At 31.8% G+C, this 21372-nt stretch overlaps 3 protein-coding genes, 1 long non-coding RNA gene and 1 other non-coding gene across 5 annotated transcripts; 2 read left to right on the top strand and 3 right to left on the bottom strand.

Moving 5' to 3' along the window:
* The first annotated feature begins 777 nt into the window (after positions 1-777).
* TTN5 (ADP-ribosylation factor family protein) lies at positions 778-2844 on the top strand. The gene is made up of 5 exons (XM_068611382.2): positions 778-965; positions 1053-1163; positions 1256-1418; positions 1882-1962; positions 2270-2844. Exons 1-5 carry the CDS (start codon positions 901-903, stop codon positions 2405-2407), a joined length of 558 nt encoding a protein of 185 aa, XP_068467483.1. The 5' UTR covers positions 778-900; the 3' UTR covers positions 2408-2844.
* Positions 2845-6305: 3461 nt separating this feature from the next.
* On the top strand, positions 6306-7485 carry LOC137810224 (uncharacterized). Its single transcript, XR_011080856.1, has 3 exons — positions 6306-6446; positions 6896-7098; positions 7193-7485. It is a non-coding gene; the product is annotated as an uncharacterized LOC137810224 (long non-coding RNA).
* Positions 7486-7632: 147 nt separating this feature from the next.
* Positions 7633-9278, bottom strand: LOC137810223 (protein RADIALIS-like 3). The gene is made up of 2 exons (XM_068611381.2): positions 8901-9278; positions 7633-7949 (listed from the first exon to the last, which is right to left on the bottom strand). The coding sequence occupies exons 1-2, from the start codon at positions 9176-9178 to the stop codon at positions 7928-7930; spliced, it is 300 nt and encodes a 99-aa protein (XP_068467482.1). The 5' UTR covers positions 9179-9278; the 3' UTR covers positions 7633-7927.
* Positions 9279-11996: 2718 nt separating this feature from the next.
* On the bottom strand, positions 11997-12068 carry TRNAQ-CUG (transfer RNA glutamine (anticodon CUG)). The gene has a single exon. It is a non-coding gene; the product is annotated as a tRNA-Gln (tRNA).
* A 1046-nt stretch (positions 12069-13114) lies between these two features.
* EMB2754 (Vacuolar sorting protein 39) lies at positions 13115-20490 on the bottom strand. Its single transcript, XM_068611380.1, has 12 exons — positions 19925-20490; positions 19631-19842; positions 19097-19228; positions 18870-19013; positions 18617-18729; positions 17224-17650; positions 15946-16269; positions 15172-15393; positions 14734-14976; positions 14146-14592; positions 13944-14042; positions 13115-13688 (listed from the first exon to the last, which is right to left on the bottom strand). Exons 1-12 carry the CDS (start codon positions 20325-20327, stop codon positions 13485-13487), a joined length of 2970 nt encoding a protein of 989 aa, XP_068467481.1. The 5' UTR covers positions 20328-20490; the 3' UTR covers positions 13115-13484.
* Positions 20491-21372: the final 882 nt, after the last annotated feature.

The raw sequence follows: 21372 nt of genomic DNA, 5'->3' as shown, positions 1-21372 counted from the left end.
TTACTCTTATATCAATATTTATTTATTTTTTATTTTTTTAATTTCATGAAAAAAACAATAAATTATTTATTTGATAACATTTAATTTATTATTGAGTTATTTTATTATTATAAATTTATAGTTATTTTTAATATATATATATATATATAAAATAATAAAAATAAAAATAAAAAATACAAATGGCGCAAGAATGACTATATTTCTGCTAGTAATAATAATACAATTCATTTGGAAGTCTGATTTTTTTTTCTTAGTAAAATTGTACTTCTAGATATAACTTACCGAAATGCGTAGTTTCTTTTTTAAATGACCAGTTTCAGTAATTTTTAAAATAAATTACATCATTGTGGTGCTTTTATTATATAAATAAATAATGATCACTAATTTCCTCTTCCAACCAAAAAAATGACTAATATCTTTAAATTAATTGATTAGAAATTTACAATGTATTTTTTTCTATAAAATAAAAAGTTATTTATCATTTACTTCTACACCAATATATTTATTTGAGCTTGTGGCTTTGTGTTTTGTATCTTATCTATCTTAGCATAATTTTTCATGTGATTTAATGACTTCATATATTCATAATCCCTTTTAGATAATGCTTATACTATATATTGTTTTATATTGGGATATTACATTATGTTAATGATAAAGTAGTTTCCTAATATGATTTCTTTTATAATTAAATGTGCGTAGGAAAAGTAAAAACATTTGAATTTTTTTAGTATCTTTTTATAAACCATTTTTTTTCTAATTTGGCGTAAAACATTATCATTTTCACAATGAAAAAGAAAGAAAAAGCACTCTGAAGTGTGAAATATTTATTAGCTTTTCAAATTAATTGGAGATCGAAACGCATTTTTGGTTCGAAGTTGAGTGGAAGTGTTTGGGAGCCAAATGGGTCTTCTGAGCATCATCAGAAAAATCAAGCGGAAAGAGAAGGAAATGCGAATTTTGATGGTGTAAGTTGTTTCTTCAATTCCAATTTCTGTTTGTTTTCTTTACCCATAAATCGTTTTGATTCAAACCTGGAATCACTTTTTGTACAGCGGATTGGACAATTCGGGGAAAACTACAATCGTTTTGAAGATAAACGGAGAGGACACTAGCGTCATCAGTCCCACGCTTGGCTTCAACATCAAAACCATTACTTACCAAAAGTATTTTTCACTTTTTAACCCCTCAATCGCATTATAATAGCTTCAAATTATTTGCTTTCATTTTACTTTATGATTTCAATTGACATTTGCAGGTACACCCTAAATATATGGGATGTTGGGGGGCAGAAAACAATAAGATCTTACTGGAGAAATTACTTTGAGCAAACAGATGGGTTGGTTTGGGTGGTTGACAGTTCAGATCTGAGAAGGTTGGATGATTGCAAATTGGAGTTGGATAACCTTCTCAAGGAAGAGGTTTGTTCAATCCAAAAGTTTCTTGCTTATTGACAAACAAGTTGTATACATGTTAATGGTGTTCATAATTTAAGATATTTTATTCAGTCATGCTTTTGGACTCTCTTTTTTATTTCATTGGCATAAAGTTCTATACTTCTATTGATGCTTTGTGCTAATATTGTCTAAAGTTAATACTTTGCATTGAGTAAATGTTTGATATTTTCACTCTTGATCCAATGCTTTTACCACACCATAAGTACTTGCCTTTGACACATATGGTCTTTAATTGAAACAAACGGATTTATGTGGTCAACCTCATCTGGTTGGATAAGGATAGTTGTATCAAGAAAATAAACTGTTGTTGTTGTAGCTTGTTGTTTACCATTTGGAAAGATTATATGATTAATCCTTTTCCTTTTTTATTCATGTGGGTGTTTGTTGAGTATTGGTGTTGACAATGCTTTTCTTCTTCATCCAACAGAGGCTGTCTGGAGCAACTTTACTGATATTAGCAAATAAACAGGATATAAAAGGTGCCCTTACACCTGAAGAAATAGCTAAGGTGAGCTTAATTTTATATGGTGTTTCTTCCTTAAACTGGGTACAATTTCCTGAATTTCTTTAGAGAAGCAGCCTAGCATATTCAACAAACTGATTTTAGGACGATTCTGGTTTACTTGAAGTGGTCAAGGAATAGGTTTATTTGGAGTATATGTAAGTATTAGCAAAAGTTGGTTTTTATATATTTTCAGGAAACACAGGAACTAAATTTCAGAGAGAAATTTTTTAACTTTTCATATCCTAAGATCCCGAATCCACCAACAAGTAACTTCCGTTACAAATGTTTCTAATATACACTAATCATGTAGGTGCTGAACTTGGAAGCCATGGATAAATCTCGGCATTGGCAGATAGTTGGCTGTAGCGCATACACTGGTGAGGGTCTGCTAGAGGGATTTGATTGGCTGGTCCAGGACATTGCCTCCAGAATCTATATGCTTGACTGATGCTTGTTTATGCCATCTTCCGTGAAATTTCTCCAACTTACAAGAGAATTCTCAAACCCAATAATTTTTCTTCGGAAGATATTATGGATTCACTGCCTCCTCACTGATGTTTTTCTTTGGAGGTGATGGGTTGGTGCCTGTAAAATTGATATTGGATTTTGAAGCTGCGAGATACTGGATTGGGAAGACTTTATTATGAACACTTGGAGAAGTCTGTGAGGGACGTATTTTTAATCAAATTAAGTTCATTTAACAGAACACACTTGCAAAAGGAGCACCTGTGGACATTTGTAAGTACGTAGGTGGCGGATTGAACTTGTTAGTTTTTTCTATGTTTCTTTTTTATGTGAAAACTATTGAAGTTGAGGAACTAGTTTTTGAAAAATGTTGTTTTGATGTAACACTTGCTTGATTTGCTGAAGAACTTTACACCTCTACCTCAAGCAGTAATAAGTTTACTACGTAGACCAGAGATACTTTTTTGAGGGCCAAAAATACAGAGATGAAACTTTACATTGTTTTTTTTTGTATAGTAATGCATCAGTGAGTCGGTCACAAGGGAAAGTGTGTTTTTACACTTTTGGAAGTTTTAAACTGGATCGGTTAATTTTTGGGAAAGTATTGTTTTGACAACATTCTTTAAACGTATTTTTATCCTTATACTTAATGAATTCATATCTACACCTTTGGAAAAATGTGTTCTTTAATTTTTTATATACTTAAAATTGATATTTAGTAACTATTTTTTTATATTCAGAGTTGATAGAAAAATTAAATTTACATAATATATAAAATTAGTCTTTTCTATACTTAGAAACATTTAATGACATTTTTTGTAGTTAAAAAAGTTGATAAAAAAAATAAATTCATATACTTTTCAAAGTTTGAGAACTAAATTAACTTTTAAAGAAAATAGACCGGTTTGAAATCTATGAATTTAAAATATATTTAAATATACATTTAAGCCTTGTTTTTACTGTTAACTGTGACTATACTGACTCTATGTATCATATTTAAAAAAAAAAATTTTACTAGATTTTGAAAAATATAACAAATATTATATAGTAGGCTTTGGGCTGGGCTGCTGTTAATTAAGGGACTGTACAGTCCAGAACTTGAATGTTGAAGCATTTCATTCTGCAACTCCATAATTTAAAATGACACCCTCGTATAATTTAAAAAATCAATTTTGTTCTTTGAAATTTTATTCCAGAATATAGAATTTAAAATAAATTTTTTTATTTTGAAATATATATTCTAGAATACATCATCTTTGTACTTTTTTTTTATATTTGTTGTACAATTAAATTCAAACAAAATTAATTTTAAAGAGTTTTTTTATTTTATTTTAAACATAATTATTATTTTTTAATACTAATAATATTCACGTAAATTAAACTAATAACACATTTATCATAAATCATCACAATATCTCATATATTAATGATTAAATTTTTTGTACAATATAATTGCTAGTTTTAAAATACAAAACTTTAATACATGACAAAAACTCTCAACTAAAACTATGTCCATCTGAGATGCAACAATATCGACACATCATCTAAAGTGACGATCATTTCATTGATTGATGTCGTTTCAACCAAATAAAAATGTTCAGGTAGTAAACTATCTAATGGATTGTATGCAAAGGGATAATCAATATTCTAAGTATAGTTAGGGTCATTTAACCCCAAGTCGTCATCCAACAAATTTAATTATAGATTTAGTAAGATAGATTTCAAATATTGATTCCAATAGTTTTTAGAATAGTTAAAAAGGAATTGTATTTGTTTAAAAGTTTTTTTAAAAGATAAGAGTAAGAGGATAAAAAAATAAGGTTGAGTCTCGAGTTCATTCAACAATAACTTATTCATCAGTTGACATATATATCATTTATTCAATCTCCAAAAAAAGATCGAATTACCAAACATGTTTGAGCCAGTTCAATAGAATCTAACTAATGAAACATGCATTCACTAATTCATTAAGTACCTTACGTGTCTTCATGCGTCTACTTATAAGGTTTTTAGTCTTTTACTTATTGAGTTAAGTAAATAAGAGATTGTTATAATGTTTACTAAACAAGAATTCCAATTAGAGAACAACATTGAATCATCAACATACATTCAGAAACAATTCCAATAACATAAACTAGAACTCAAAAAGACCAGATCATCTAGTGCATCCTATTACAAATATTGAAGAATAAAACTTTAATTTGACAAAACCTCAGAATTTATTGCGAAATATCAAGATAATCAACCCAGAAGAGTTTAGTCTTCTAGGTGTAGGAAAAACAAACAGATTATAAAGAAGAAAATAAGAAACTAAGAAAACTATGATGTTCTATTTATGAACGTGTTTACAATGTTGAGCTTCTTTCTTTCACCACGAAACTTGTATCTTTTTATAAGTTTCTTTGCTTCATGGATGTCACAATTAGATTATGGTTCAGATTTGTTCACATATTCTTAGTTTTCAACTTTCTAGATTTGTGGATTTTGTTTCCATTATGTTGCAAATTCTTTCTTCTTATCTTTCTAGATTTTCTGCTTTCAAATTTTGTCTTTGGGATGTGGTATATTTTATTCTATTATTATTTTACTCAAACTTTGTTTCCTGTTTTGATTTAGATAAGCAACTTAGACTTTGATTTATCAGGCCTACACGCAATAGTAGACACTTCTGTCAGACTTGCGTATTAGTGCAACAGACACTTTTATCAAATCATCTAGTCTAAGATGTTTACAATAGACTCTTTCTATACATTCATCTTCATTAAACTTAATTTTTCTAAGGAACTTTGTCAGTTAAGCCAAGTCTTAGCAAATGAGTTGCTGGACTGTCTGCTCCATGTAACCACTAGATCGTTTATAGTAAGGGAGATTTAAATAATCTAGTGTGACTAACAATCAAGATTGACAATAATAACATTTAAGACCTAAATAAATCCAATTAGAATAATCCTATTTATATTAGTGAATTTATTCATAATTACAATCCAAGAAAGTTATGATTAAAGATTTTAAGTGTGAGTTACTGTCGTGGTGCCACCTTTTCACAAAGGCTGAAATGAGACCTTTATTAGCAGTGTCATAGCTAATGTTGCACAATACCAAAAATCTGGTCTTAAGTACTGCGACCTTAATTTGGGATGAGTGATGCCAGATTTACTTAACCTCCATCTATGGGAGACCAACTTTAGGTCCCCTAACAAATCTTACTTACTCATCATGTCTTGTAGCAACTACTCGCAACACATATGCATCAATGACAACAACTTATTTCATATCCCTTTTATGGATTGACATCGTCGATTTCTATCTAACTTCCACTTGTTATGATCCACCTCTGACTCATACCATATCTTTGTCAACAATAAAATCCACATGATACAATTAGTAAAAAAAAAAAAATAACAATGTTATACATTTTTTATTATATATTTCTTAACCCATAAACATATTCATAACGTATTTATATATTTCATATTATACATTTCAAAATATATTTCGAGATCAAGAAATGCATTCCATAATATATTTATATATTTCGAATTATCCATTCCAAAATATGTTTTCATATCTAAAAATACATTCCAAAATATATAAATACATTTTAGATTATAAATTCTAAAATTTAATTTCAGATGAAGTTACAAATAAAAAATAACATAAACACTCACCACCTCTTTGATAGGGACGACGATACAATATAGTCTTCAACGACAATAGACACTGCAATTCTAGCAGGACTCTCGCACTCAAGAACCCAAGGGATGCAGAAGAAGTGAGGGAGAAGGAAAGGTAGTGTTTAAATAGAGTTATAAAGCAGGGATAATTTCGTCTTTTAACATATCCTTTTGCGTGCAACTTAAATTTTTGGGGGTGCAGAAGGCAGAGGCGTAAATGCTGTGAGCGGTGTGGCTTTAGTAATACCAGAACCCACCGGAAATCTCGAATATGACGCCGTTTCGAAACCATTTCTATTGTTTAACCCATCGCTCATTGCTCTTCCCTTTCGTTCGCGCAAACGCAAAGTAAGTTGCCATTGCTCTTCTTTCTCCTTTTTTCCATGCATACGTTTTTGTGTTTTTGATTATATGCTTCCTTGCAACCATCGATTCCAATAGTTTTTTTTTTTTTCTTAAGAATATTTGGTTGATGTTTGAGGGCTTAGTGTAATAACTCTGCGAATAGTTACATATCACAACGATGTAAACTTGCGTCAATAAACACACGCTAACATAAACAAACAAATTTAGTTCCAAACTTTAACAACTATGAATGAATTCAGTTCATTGTAATGAACTTGACCACTTTTAGTAAATTTTGTTATAATTGGCTCATAAGGGTCAAGCTATATAATTAATCTTCAGTGCAAGCATTTGTTAGCTGTTGAGTTATGTTAAATTTCCCAAGAATGAAATTTAAAGGAAGTGAGTTCCATTCAAGATCAGTTTTAAAGCAATATACATAATGGTGCTAGGTCTGGCTAGAATGGATTCCAACAACATGCTGACTCATGAGCAACAACAACCAGTCAAATCAGCTTCAAGAGTCTTCTCATTCTGCCAAAGAAAGAAGTCTGGCAATGGGAGCTTCGTGTCCAATTTAAGAAATCACTTTCATGACTTTATACATGCTTCAGCAGACGAACACAAGACTTGTTTGAGAAACACAATTCAAAAGGTAAATTTCTACTGAGGATTTATGCATCTTATAAGGTCTCTGTTTGTGATGCCCGCTTTGTGCTAAGTGATAAATTATAATTTGTTTGAAACAGATATTAGATGCATCAATTTTTTTTGGGAAAAATGGCCACAGCACAAACGAAGGTGACTCTGTACCCCTTCAGTCATCTACAAAAAACTAGAAGGCTTTCTTGAGTCATCATCACTAGAGTGAGAAGAGAGTTTATAAGACATTCTGTGGCCTTATAGAATGCATGATTTTGCTTGATACAGCAATAATATGTGAGGTGATGCTTTATGTTTCACTGTCAAGTCGTTTGGTCATTTGTTAACTACTTAAACCCACATAATCACATATATAAGATAAATTGCAGAAGTTTTCTCATATTAATTTATCCATATCTGATTTAAATTTAGTTTATTGAAAAAAAGATATTTTATTTTCTAATCAGAGCCGGTATAGTTGTGTGGGAGCTTGGTTTATTGTTGAATGTGATCGTAGAATGTGATGGTAGAATTTGTAACTCTGCAGTGAGCATCCTAAACTGAAGTCAACCTTAAATTCTCTCGATTATTAGATATTCCGCACCAGTTTTAGTCCACATAGGAGTAGTTTACGATTAAGGTTCAATTTGTCAAAATAAGAAGTTACAGCAATGCTTGTTAAGCCTTTTATCTGTTCTTATAGAAAAAGAGATCTCATGGTGAATGCTAAGCATGGAAGAAATTTACATACCCAGTTCTAAGGAAAAAACAAAGGTAATGAAGAGCAATGCTAAAATGACTTCCCCAAAAATGGTGTCCCTCTTCACTTTGAAGATCATTCTTCATAGTTTTAAATCCCTCAGCCTGTACATTATTTGTAACAAGAAATTACAATTAGCTTACAGAGGACTATTATCTTGTATGCATTAAACATCATCACGAAATATAAATGATGAGGGGTGAAGACTCTGTCTCACGATCTGTTTTAGAGTATTCATTATTGACTTATAAACTAGTACTCACTAATTCATTTATCTTCGTAACACAAAATTTCAATAAAACATTAATTATAAGTAAAATGATCGATCATTCATATAGTTTAAGGTTGTTCACTTCAAGGGTTAGAGGACATGGTTGAAAGAACATAAGAAAAGAGAGAATGAGACAAAATGAGTAAATTAGAATTACTTCAAACTATATTTACTTGGCTTATATGCAATGTGGGAAGTAATTAATTTACCTAATTCCAAACTAAGGATTTGCGGGATAAATTTTTTGTTAGACATTTATATGAATAGAAACTAAAGAGGTAAAATAAATTATTTTTTTAGAAGTTAAAGACTTAATTTATAAAAAAAGGTTATTTAGTTTCCTCAAAACTGATTACAATTTGTATATAAACTAATTGTCTTTTCCTCTTCTACAAATATTTACCTAAAAATTTATCTTGAAATTATCCTATATCTCTAACAATATACATGAGAACAAGAGAGTGAAATGACTGGTGCTGTTCACACTCAAACTAAATGCATTGTTGCCTCAGTTTTTGAGGTGGGGTAGGCAAACAACTTTTCCTTAATTGTCCTGCATTTTCTAGTTAATAATTATTGTAAAAAAAAATCTTATTCTCATGGTAGATGAGGATCAACATCAGGCCATACTAGGAAGGAAGTGGATCATAACATAAATCAGTGAAGTCATACTTGTTGGAAACTAATAGATAGTTTGATACATTGAGAGAGGAAGAACTCTAGTTTTGGGGGAATCATAAATTTGTTTCCATAATAATGCTAAGGAGGGAACAACATATGTTACCTTTGCTCTGCATTGTTGATGGTTACTTTGTCACATCCAGCATTTCTCCTGTAAGCAGGGAGGGGAACCTTGCCTGACTCAATGTTTTTTATGTCCTCAAGGAGCATCTCGTATTGCCTCTTGACTTCAGCTTCAGTTTCTCCAACAAACATAGCTATGTTGTTCCAACGGTCAGGGGTGTCCTTATCATATATTGCCAAGGCATTTTCAAACAGTTTGTTCTTCTGGGGTGTCCATCTTAGACTGGTGTTTGGAGAAGAAAGTGTTTTTGATGTCATTGTTACAAAAATCAGAGGTGAAGAAAGTGAAAATCCTTTGGACAACTAGTCACTAAGTTAGGAAGAATCTTTGACTGCAAAAAGGGACGTAAATGAGTGAGAAAACAATTGAAAGAACTGTAGAAGACTGGTGGGAAACACAATGAAGTAGGAAGTTGTTGAAGTGAATATTATAAGGACACTCGATTCAAGAAATGACACTGCAAAACTAGTAATTGGTTCGTCATTTAAACTATATATGGAAAGTTTGCAAGTTGTCAGACAAAAGTACAAGTTATTAATACTGTGTTTATATAATATGATCACTGTGCTGCGGGGAGATTAATGAAAGGATTTAAGTCCTGAAGATTAACCAGTTGCTTCTTTTTCAAGTATTCTAGTGTTTGTCCTGAAGAGCTGAAAGTTAAATAAGGATTTCTGTCCCAATATTCCACGTTTGTTCTACTGGTTTTGTACACGTGATCTTTCAAAAACTAAACAATAATTTAAAAAGAGGTGAACATAGTGAACTGATATGCATTGTTCTTATATTGTTTCAATTAATGGTTGATAATAGAAGCTATTGTAATTGTTATGCATGAAAAATGAGAATGAATATTGTAATGGTTGAACATGAAAAAGTAGATATTGTAATGGTTGAACATGAAAAAAAGATAATGAATTTTTATATTTATATAATATGCATTTTCATTTATTTAATAATGAAAATTATTTTTCATATTTATGTAATGTTATGTATTTATTTAATGCTTACTTTTTATATACTTTTTCTTCAAAATAAAATTTATATAAATAAGATTCTAAAATTAATAAAATATATTTACATAATGATATAAAATATGGAGTTTAATGCAGAATTTACATATAAGTTAATATAAGTTATGTAGCACATATACGGATATACGGACACGAAGATACATATAATCTCTAAAATCTAAAATGTAGGATACGGGAACACGAATCTATATATTATATTGAATTATATAAATTGAAAATAAATATTTATGTGTAAAAGTATGTTTCAGATTCTTTTAGGAGCAGGAAGATATTTTCCATGACTGGTTCAAAAGAATTTGTTCCTTATTTTTATCATCATAAGAAAATTATTGTATTTATACCTTTTATAATTGTGTTAATAATTGTGATAGAATTTTCAAAAATCCAACAAATATTTTTTGAATTGAACATTTCATCCATAAGTGTCCTACGAGTGTCAACACCGATACGTGTGTCCGACACGGATACGCCATTTAAGAGAAGCGTCCGAACCTCATAGCATATAAGAGAAGTAAATTTAGATTTACTGTTTATATAGCACAGACACTGCACGAACACTGATACAACACAGATACGAAAATACGTATAATCTCTAAAATGTAGGACACGGAAACACAAATCTATATATTATATAATTATGAATTATATAAACTGACAATAAAAATTTATGTGCACAAATATGTTTCAATTTTTTTATATTTTTCATAGTTATTTCAAAATGATTTGTTCTTTATTTTTATAATCATACTAAAAATTTATACAATAAATTTAATTTTTTAGAAAATTAATGTGTTTTTTCTTTTTAAAATTATATTAGAATTGTGAAAAATTTAATAAATAATTTTTGAATTCTACCTTTCATGCACACATATTTAGCAACTTTCGAGTGCCGATATTGTGTAACGCAGACCTGATATGAGCGAAAAAGGAGGTGAGACGTTGAAGTGAAAAAATGGACGTTAGGTTTTCCAGCAATTTGGTTTTGGATTGAAGAGAAACATAGGACGCAAAAGCAGCAAAACGAGGATTACATAACAGTACTCAACGTTGGACACTACATTAATATTTCATAAATATTCTTAGTAAGTGTATTAGGTACCACAATGTTCCTTCACTTCAATTTGATAATATAAATTCCATGTGCTAAGTACCTTCATCTTGACACGCGTCTGTTATCAACTCTGGCTTACACTTTTTCTTCTTCTTCTAAATAATATTGTATATTCCACTTAAATCTATTATCAACTCTACGTATATTTATTTTAATAATTGAAGTTTGGTATCTATATTTTAAGCATAAAAATTATTTAAAGTAATTTTAGTTTGAAAAATAAATTATTGTAATGAGAAACTAAAACTAAAGATACACTTTTACAATATGAAAGAGTGTTTTTTTTATTTATAAATTTGTTTGTTTCAAATAACCCTTTCTACTTGAAAAAAGAGAGTGTGAACCTGTAAAAGAGTTTCCTTTATCTTTAAAAAATGTTGATACTGTATTTTTAACGTGTTTTTATTGTTAGTAAAAAGTTTACTACAAATCATTTTTTGAGTTTTCTTCTTGTTTAATAAGTTTTTTGAAATTTCTAACCAATTCAAGCTAATAATAAAATATGTATCTAGAAAGTATATTTGCCTCTAGGTAGATGTATAAATTCCTCTTAAACTTTATTTTAAGAATAATATTTATGTTTGTAAATAGTTTAGCTTCGTAAATATCCTTAGTAAAAAAAGAGGATAATAGCATGTTGCTGATATAGTCTTCTAACGATTTATGGTGTGTTCAAATTTTTTGTTAAGTGTTCTTCAGAAAAATTATATTTTCTAGTGCGAGTTAAAATATTGGATTGAGTTTAAATCTATAAAATTTTAGAGGGATATAACATATATAGGGCGCTAAAATTACTATTAGTTAAATTTGTTGTTTTGTGTGCGTAAATATGTATCTTAATATGATTAAATTTTAAGTGTTATTGTATTTATTGAATTAAAATATATGAAAATAAAAGCCATCGGAAAAAACAAAAGCTTTTTATAAAAAAGGTCCTACCGAGATTTGAACTCGGGTTACTGGATTCAGAGTCCAATGTCCTGACCACTAGACCATAGGACCATATGTTGATTATGCAATGCTTTTAATTTTTATACTAAGTTTCACATTGGACATATTTTAAATGAACTTCTAATTTTAACAATTTTTTTTTCTTTGAATATATTATTGTTAAAATTGACTTTTCCATTTGATTGAGTTTTCTACAAAACCATTTTTATTTGGTTAACCTTAATCATTAAAAAATAAAATACAAAAATAAGATTATAATGCTTTATATTTTGAAACTATAAATGTTTTTAAAAATTCCTCTTTCTACAATAATTTTAGTTATAATTACTTATCCATTAATTGTTATAAATATCACCTTCAGAAGAATACAATGGGATATTTAAGACATTAATCTTTTATCAGAATTTTGTATTTGTTTCCTTTCTTCGTTAAGTCATAATAATTAGCATTTTCATTAAAAGGTGAATGGAAAAAGACTATTTAAAGATTGATTATGGAGTAATCCATCACTATACTGATAAACAAGTGAAGCAAAAGAGAAAGTTATGTTCATTGTCACCCATGATATAGTGAAAGCATCATAGACGTAAGTTCTTATATGCTATTTTTTTTAATATAAATAGAGAAAATAAAAGGAAAGAAAAGAAATAGAATTGAAAGCTCAAATTTTCTATTACTTGTTCTGATAGAATAAAAAGGAAAAGAAATGACATTTCTATTGCCAATTTGGCAGCGTATATTTTTCCTCTAATCTTAATAATAATAAGATGGTAATATTAAGGATAGTGCTGAGTTTTGATAAAATAGTAGTGATGTGGTTATGCTAATATTGTTAGTTATTATTAAGACACATTATAATGACAGGAAAGATAATAATGATGGTGAGAATGGTAACAACCACTATAAGGACTTGTGATTTAAAATACAAGATATAAATCATATCATGAAAATACACAAAACAATTTATTATATAAAATTTAAATATCATCCTAAATAGAGGAATGATAAACACTAATTTATTACCTTCACTAACAAGATACATGTTTTTATATTAGAAATTATATAGATTATCATACTAAAACATAGATTAAAGAATATACGTTTTAACACCATATTGTTTATAATAATTAATACTGAAATTTGACTTCACATTTTGGTGCGGACAATATAACACGTGAATCTACTACCTTTCAACGCTCAAAATAAATGTCTGATCCTCTAACTCAATATTTACATCACAATTGAAGAAAAAAAGATAAACATTCACCTATGCAATTTCACAATTTCTAAATCTCACGTTTGGATAGGCTCTTCACATATCAAATCTCACTTTTCACACAAATTGACGGCAAAAAATGGGGTACTTCGAAAGACAAATTACAGTGGCAGGATCATAATCCACCAATCAGCAGGTTCCGTGTGTAAAAGCACACTCAAACAACACAACTGGAGCACCAATTGGTAGCTTCATAATCGCTTCCTCAATTGAGACCCTTTGCCTACCACTTTCATATTTTGAGAATCTCTGAAACAGACAAAGTGCACGAGAGTGCTACCATTTGGGTAGACAGCAAAAACACTAGTCCCTATTTTCTTATGGCACAGAGAGCACATGCTATCACCGGTTATCTTCACAACTGCTTTCCTCTGACTATACAGTTCATCTTTCACCTGTGTGAAACAAATTAAATCATGCCACTGGCTAGATTTTAACAAAGCAGAAGTATCTGCATATGCAACACAGAGTGTTGCTCATTTGCTCTGCCATATTGCATCCTACAGTACAATTACTAGAAGGTACGAGGTAATGATGTATAATAAATTCATACAAAAGCAAGAAATTAGTAAGTCCTCACCACAGCCTCCTATCCTACAAGTCCCCCTAAAATACTAATAGATGACATTTTATTCCTGGTATATTCTTACCTGAAGGTTCTCACTTTGTCTCAAGCTCTTGATCACCGAACAGTTTCGGTACATTTCACTTGATTTTTTCAAAAGGGGTCCAAGAAATGAAAGCAGGTCCTGCGGATTATAATACATTTCTTATACCAACCGGATTGAAGAAACTAATGAGTGTTTGGCAAAATAAACCTTCTCCTATGGTGCACCAACAAGAAATGGATACCTGTAATTTTGTCTCTTTCGGCAGAAGTTTAAGGGCCTGGGCTCCATTTATTCTATCCCACCTGCGGCTCAACAAATCAAGGACCTTATCGAGCATGATAGTAGTAGAACCACCCTCACTATAGTCATCTGCATCACCATCACTCCTGCCACTGTCAGTGCTGCTTAAACTAACTTTTGTGTCCTCTGCACCCTCTATTGCAGCAATTTTCTTAGACCCTCGACCTCTACTTCTTATGGATGGCGTAGAAGTAAGCTTTGGAATAGTTTTATTCTGTGAGGATAATATATTTGTAATTCTATTTTCAAAACCTGCTGTGGTCCTTCGAGGATTCAAATAAATTTGCAAAAGCACAAGGTATATGTTACTGGAATATTTTGCAGATGGCTGGTGCATAGACTCATAGACTCGATCACAATATGACAGTGCCAGTTCTGGAGCATTGAGCTACAAATGAAAAATACACTCATTTACCGTAATATTCATTAGTTTAAAACAATGAACTGAAGTGCCTTAGGGGGTATCAGAAAATGAAACCATCTCTGAATCTTCCCTTCACAGTAAATAGATGATTTATACTTGATATACCTTGTGAACATACAAAGATAATGCCAGTTCATGTTGGTTCATTTTTCCCAACAATATCGCACGCTCTTCATATAAAGCATCTGGTGGAAGACGTTTTAGCAAAGCCTCTGGATTGTATCCTGCAATGGTCTCCAAGGCAGACAATAATTTTTTTCTTGTTGGGGAATAATCTTTCTCATCCCATTTTTTTGAAGCACATAAACCAGCATGCCAATCGAGTACTTCAGAAAGATATATGTGCACCTACATTAAAAAAAAAACTGTAAATAAATACAGAATTTTCTCATTATTAATCATGAGTAAATCATGCTGACAATTAAGCAGCATCAAAATAATGCTTTCCCACTTTTTTCGAGTGCTACTTCCATGAAATCCTTGTCCACCCGCTTCTTCCCAACCCAAAGAAAAAGTAGAAAAAAAAATGCAAGTGGTCCTCACCATTTCATTCTGCAAATTGCCAGATACGGCATTCTCATTCATTGCAAGCATGAGCTCCAAGTACCTAGCTTGCATGGTTGGAGAATGCTTCTTCAAATATGAGCTCACCATATCTGCTTGAATGTTTCCAGACAGAAAGAGCTCTATAGTTTGAGATGGGCAGCTTTCGAGAACAAGCATTGAGAACTCTAGTACAAGTATGGGGTCTGTCCCACAGAGCGGCTGCATCAGAAACTCACCAAATTAAAAAATAAGAATCAGAAACAATTTTTTGTCTGAGTTCTCTGGCAAACTTAAAATCCGTAAGTAATGGAGATTGAGTACATTTCTAATTAATTTGTGACTACAGAGTCAACATTTTAAAGCATAACTCCATGCAGAGGAAAAGAACTGAACTAAGTCAAATAACCAACGTATGAAAAACCTCTCAAACATTTGCTGCGACAGAACCAAAAAGTTCATGTGTATGATAACAAAGTGTCATCTGATATACAATATCAAATAATACAAAATAATAGTACCTTCATATAATCACCATTAATGCTAGAATAGAACCTAATGTTAATAATACCCCCAATAAATAAGTCAACAACTTCAATGAATTGAGGAGTCACTATCTCATAGAATCTTGTATTTCTAACAGTACTGTTTTCTAAATCCATAAATCCACCATCTATACCAGATAATTTGAGGCAGTGAAAAATTTAGACATCACAACCTTTTGAAACTTTCAAGGAAAAAATTGGTTAAAATATTAACCAAACAGAAAATTACCTTGAGATACTCCACAATATCCTCAGGCTTGAATCTTTGTGTAATTTTAGACTGGCTAGATTTTGACTCATCCACCAATTTGTGAAGAAGTTCAAGAGCCTCCCGGTGCAGTGAATTGTGCTTGTAAAGTTCTAATAAAGCAACACTGTGGTTGTCTTTTTGAAGTATTTCCTCACATATTTTCAAATCACAGTAGTTAACACCTCTCAGTAACTCTAAAGCCACTGAAGGTTGTCCAGTTAGAAGCAATGCTTGGAGTAAAGCAGTATCCAATATTGAAGCCATCTCCCGAGCTCCAGAACTAACAGGCATACTACCACGCCCCTGAAACATAATAATTACAAAATGATAACCTAAGTAACAACAGAGTTAAAATTAATACTACTATTTAACTGTTCCGATAGTTCAAAAAAAATTAAGTACATCATGCATCCCATAGCTTCACCATCAATTAGGGGTGTCAACATGGGTTCAAACCCTTGAGTCAACCCAGCTCACCATGGGTTCAAGCAGAGTTGGGTTGGATTTAGTTTTTATAAATGTCGGTCAACTAAACCTGGCTTACTTAACTCATAGGTTATTTTAGCCTCAAATTCGTTCCACAAGATTACCAATAAATTTTTTATTTATCACTAACAGGGGTTCAAACTGAGTTGGAGGTGGGTTAACCCATTACCCACCAACGACAATCCCTTATAATTTTTTTCATTATAATTGTTTACAACTTTTAATTATGTATTTTGACACTTTAATCTTTTTAAGATTAGAATGTTGTTCAACGGTGTTTGAATAGTTTGGATTTTTAATTTATTTGCTAGCTCAATTATATAAGTTGACACTTCGATCTTCACTTACTATTTTTGTAGTATCATTTCCTAATTGTGGTTAATACTTGGTGAAATAGGTAAACACCTTGATTGTACTACTATAAATAGGTGGGTCAAGTGAACCAACCCACCTAACCCAATAACCCGCCCCTACCATCAGTCTTAAATATGTGCGTTGAGGGAAGGGGGGCATATCAAGTAACAGTGAACAAAGAACTGACCATTTTATGTTCTCACACACGATAAACACTATATAGTTATATACACATGCATATGGATGCACACACACAAAATAAACCTTTATATAGATATGACATAATACTCTCCTAGTTGACTTCCCACTGAAAGGCATGACTTGTGAATTTTACCCTCAAAATGGTTGTTATCACACATTGCAGATGTATTCAATATGCAGAAAACAGAAAATATAATAAAACTAGTTTTTTTTTACCTTGTTTGATTTCTTAAGCCTATTGTAAGATGCAAAGTTATCCCCAACAGCATCTAAAACGACTTCTTCAGTTCCTTCAGCAGTGGCCTTCTCAATAAAACTATATCTCTTCTTCTGTAAGTATTTTATGAGAGCCATAAGCATATTATGGTTCATTTTTTTTGATTCAAGTGCTGCATTCTCATCAGATTCTGACATATGAGAAGTTGATGAGGGTTCCAGATCATCTGACACACCTGAAGAAGCTCTTGAGAGATATGAAGCATCACCATCAATGTCCAACTTTTCTAGCTCGTGAACAATAGTTGTGTTTGGAAGAATAATGGATGGATACAGGGAAAGCACATGGGTTATATCTACTTGAGATGCCAGGAAATGTTCCATAGCCTCTTCATAGCTCCCATTCTCAAAAAGATAGTGAGCGTATCTGTAACAACATAATAGAAACACATTTAGCATCCCTTTTGGAGAATACTAAGTAATGATTAATATGTTGAGCTGATGTAATTTGGAAAACTACTAATTAATATTAATAAATATAAATGCATGAAAGGCAACATCCTCCATCAAGACAAAATTAACTTTATCATTAATGTTGCCTTCATTATGCAACTCATAGGAGTTCAGTAACAATGTCAACATGTATACAGAAATTCTGGGGCCAAAATATCACTGAAACGCTTTTACACACCTATTCTTGCTTTTAATTACCAGTGTAAATATTTTGAGTATAACACAAATATTGTAAAATATTGATATGAACCTAATAATACAACTACGTATAGTATGAAAATGATTATGTGCCTAACACATAGTTTGGGATATATTTTCTAAAATATAGGAATTCCCAGTACAATGTACAGACCACAATCTAATTGTATGATACATAATCCTAGATTTTCATATCATCATTATGTGTCCTTTACCCATCTGTGGAAGAAGAGAATGTATTCTCTTATATTGGGTGAAACAAATTAGTCACAGCTACTATTAAGTTTATTAACATGAAAACAGGAGTCACTTAGCAACACTTCTATTAGCCACAGCTATTAATAAGTTTAATAAGCTCTTATACAAGGAACACTTAGTTACAAATATACCAAGTAATACACATTTCTACTTTTGTTTCATTTGTTATCATGATCACATTGGTACAAATTCCAGGTAAACAGCTAGTCCATACCTCCAATATGAGATTTATTTCAATCATAACTACTGAATCCTACAAGTTTCAAGGCATTTTCAGATACTAATGTGAGAATTTGGAATTAATACAAACTTAAACTGCCAGCTAATCGGTGCTCAATGCTCAGAATTTGGTTGGACTTAAAATCAAAGGTATTCAACAAAATAGAAGCAATATGTCTAGATTTATTTCGAAATGGCATATAACCTTATATGAATTGAACCCTCCTTTGCAGCACGGAGACTTGAATCTTCAGGTGGAAGAAGTTTGCACAATGACAAGGCCTCCTCAAAGTTGCCAGAAGCTGTTAATTGGACTATCTGCAATACAAAATAAAATACAGAATTTGATAGTGTAGAGCAAAATGAAGATGTGATTCACTGCTCTTCCATTTGCATTGGAATCCAGAAACAGGTGACTAATAAAAAAGGTATCAATTATTCAACAACATTAGCAATACCTGGGCTCCAAGGGGAACAGGGAAGAGGCCATGAATTGAATTATCCAAAGCAAGTATCATGGAATCATTGCTCTGGCAAAGGTGACGAACATTTCGAAGAACAACTGTCTGTATCAACGGATAAGGAGCTCGAAGGGATCGAATCTGTAAAATGAAACCACATCAATCAATCCACAACCACTTGAAAACAACAAAGATCAATGAAATTGTTTCAGACAGACAGTTACCTCCACAAATCTGGGCAGCAAAGCTATAGCATACGGCTTCTGAATAACAACTTCCAAAGGAGCCTCAGACCAGCAAATCCTACCTTCCGGAAGAAGCTTCCCATTTTGGTCCACAAAAACCCCAATATTCTCCTAAAAAAATACATCAACAAAACAAATGTCAAATTCTTCCTCTAACCTAAGAAAACATACGAAACACAAAAAATGACATGAACATTATGTGTGTTTTTGGATAAGCGATGACAATATTGATTTTGAAGTAATAGCTATTTATGTTTGGATGATTTTGTTATAAAAGCAAGTCAGTGGAAAAATTCATCATAAATGATGGATCCAACATAAAAGCCACCTAAAGTTGCTTCAATTCATAATCAATTCTGGACCCAACCAAAGTCAATTCCTCATCATGAAACCGAACATAAGAAAATTTACTACTGAACACATAATGGATAGTTCAATGTAATTTTGGATAATCCAACATAAACCAAACATACACCAATATATTGCGCATTGCATGTTGGAAAAGAACAATACCTTTCCAAGAAGAAGTTCACCAGTGGGAAGAGAAACGACCAGAGGAGGCGCTAGTCTCCCGGAAGTGAAAACCTCAGACAAAGCTCCGTTTGAAGAATTCAGAATCACATACTCTCTTCTAATCCCCAAACATATATTCTCGCCGCACCAACCCATGGATTTCACCGTATCCCCCACGCCATACTCTTTCACCTCCACAAATCCCCTGCCACCTGCGCGCGCTCATACTCTAAATTTCAATTAACCGCGACAACAATCGAGAAACGCAACGGAATGAAAATGAATCGGCGTTACCGTCGTGTCTGAAGACGCAAACGCGCTTCTGCCTGGCGAAGCAGAGGAAGCCTCGGCGGTGGTCCCAGCAGAAGACGTTGGCACCCTTGGCCTTAGTGATGACCGCGATGGTCTCGAAGGAAGGGAGTCTGTGGAAAGCGATGGATTCAGAGAGCGATATGAGGAACTCTCGCGACTCCACCACCGTCATTGATAGCACGGGCTTCTTCGCGAACCCGACAATGTTCCTCTCCAACGCGTAGGAATTGGAGCCGTCGGAGGAGGATTCCGTTTCCGGCGCGAATATTCGGAGCGATCCATCGGAGCAACCCAGGAGGAGCTTGGAACCGTAGGATTCGATGGATTCGATCTTGGCAGGACACTCGCGCACCAGCTCCACGCAATCGTACGCGCTGTGCACCATTTCCTCACTCCCTCAACATTAACTCAATCACACCTTTTTCTTTTTAGAACTTTAAAAACAACAACAGATGCATACATTATTACAACTAATCTCTTCTTTTACGTTGCCTTTCAATTTTTATAGAGACAATTCTGATGAAATAATGGAAATACCATTTAAAATTATGTAAACACTTTCTCTAGTATAGATAAGCTTTAGTGCGAAAGTAAAATATATTATTTTAGGTTTAAAAAACTCATTTTTTTGTTTTACCGTTTTATCAATTTCATTTCCTTATTTTAAGTGTTTTAAACTTAGTTTTATTTTAAAAGATACAAATCAATATAATTTTATGTTAGAATATAATTTTATGTTAGAATGATATCAAAGTAGAAGAGTTTAAAGTAATAAACTTCCTCCTACACATGTGTGGGGGTAACAAATAAGAAAATGGTAGATAATGGGATGGTAAAAAATATAAAGATGGTAGAGGGGAAAGATGAATGTGTTTTACTCACTATTATTTAACAAATATCAATCACACTCGTATTAGAATTGGTTTACAATAAATCATCTCGTACATAATGCTCCCTACTCCATTAGCATATGAAATATTATTTTTCTCTTTCTTATCTTCTTTGGAATTAGGAGCTTGAGTAATCTAGAGTATTATCTAATGACATAAATGACCTAGAAGTGTGCTTATAAACTAAACTTATGCATCTTAAACTTTTCAACAATTTTTCTTAAATAATCTTGTTGAGGTAAACACAACATACCCTCATTTGATCCTTTAGAGACACAACATACCCTCATCTCAAATTTCTAAGCTTAATATTTCTTTGAATCCTTTTTTCTCATATTTGTTCTACTAACTAGTTACAATGATCACCATATACAAGAGAAAAACACAACACACTCCCTTATTATTTTTATCAAGATGTAAACATAATTATCATAACTACACCTTTGAAACCTTGTCTTTCTTAAGAAATAATCAAGCATATTTCATTGTTGTGGACTTTGTTTCAAAGTGATTTCTACATGAAGCACACGTTTTTTTGAA

Source organism: Phaseolus vulgaris, chromosome 2 (genome assembly GCF_051622355.1).
Source record: "Phaseolus vulgaris cultivar YP4 chromosome 2, ASM5162235v1, whole genome shotgun sequence".
Classification (NCBI taxonomy): Eukaryota; Viridiplantae; Streptophyta; class Magnoliopsida; order Fabales; family Fabaceae; genus Phaseolus; species Phaseolus vulgaris.
Note: the sequence above shows the minus strand (reverse complement) of the source record. Positions and strands in the feature narration are given on the sequence as shown.

Excerpts from the sequence above, each read along its gene's own strand:
- EMB2754 (XM_068611380.1), bottom strand. The coding sequence starts at position 20,327 with ATGGTGCACAGCGCGTACGATTGCGTGGAGCTGGTGCGCGAGTGTCCT. Across the intron at positions 14,977-15,171 it reads GCAATTTGCAGAATGAAATG|GTGCACATATATCTTTCTGA; the intron begins GTGAGGACCACT and ends TTTTTAATGTAG. Across the intron at positions 14,043-14,145 it reads CGAAAGAGACAAAATTACAG|GACCTGCTTTCATTTCTTGG; the intron begins GTATCCATTTCT and ends TATAATCCGCAG.
- TTN5 (XM_068611382.2), top strand. The coding sequence starts at position 901 with ATGGGTCTTCTGAGCATCATCAGAAAAATCAAGCGGAAAGAGAAGGAA. Across the intron at positions 966-1,052 it reads GAAATGCGAATTTTGATGGT|CGGATTGGACAATTCGGGGA; the intron begins GTAAGTTGTTTC and ends CTTTTTGTACAG. Across the intron at positions 1,419-1,881 it reads ATAACCTTCTCAAGGAAGAG|AGGCTGTCTGGAGCAACTTT; the intron begins GTTTGTTCAATC and ends TTCATCCAACAG.
- LOC137810223 (XM_068611381.2), bottom strand. The coding sequence starts at position 9,178 with ATGACATCAAAAACACTTTCTTCTCCAAACACCAGTCTAAGATGGACA. Across the intron at positions 7,950-8,900 it reads ATCAACAATGCAGAGCAAAG|GCTGAGGGATTTAAAACTAT; the intron begins GTAACATATGTT and ends AATAATGTACAG.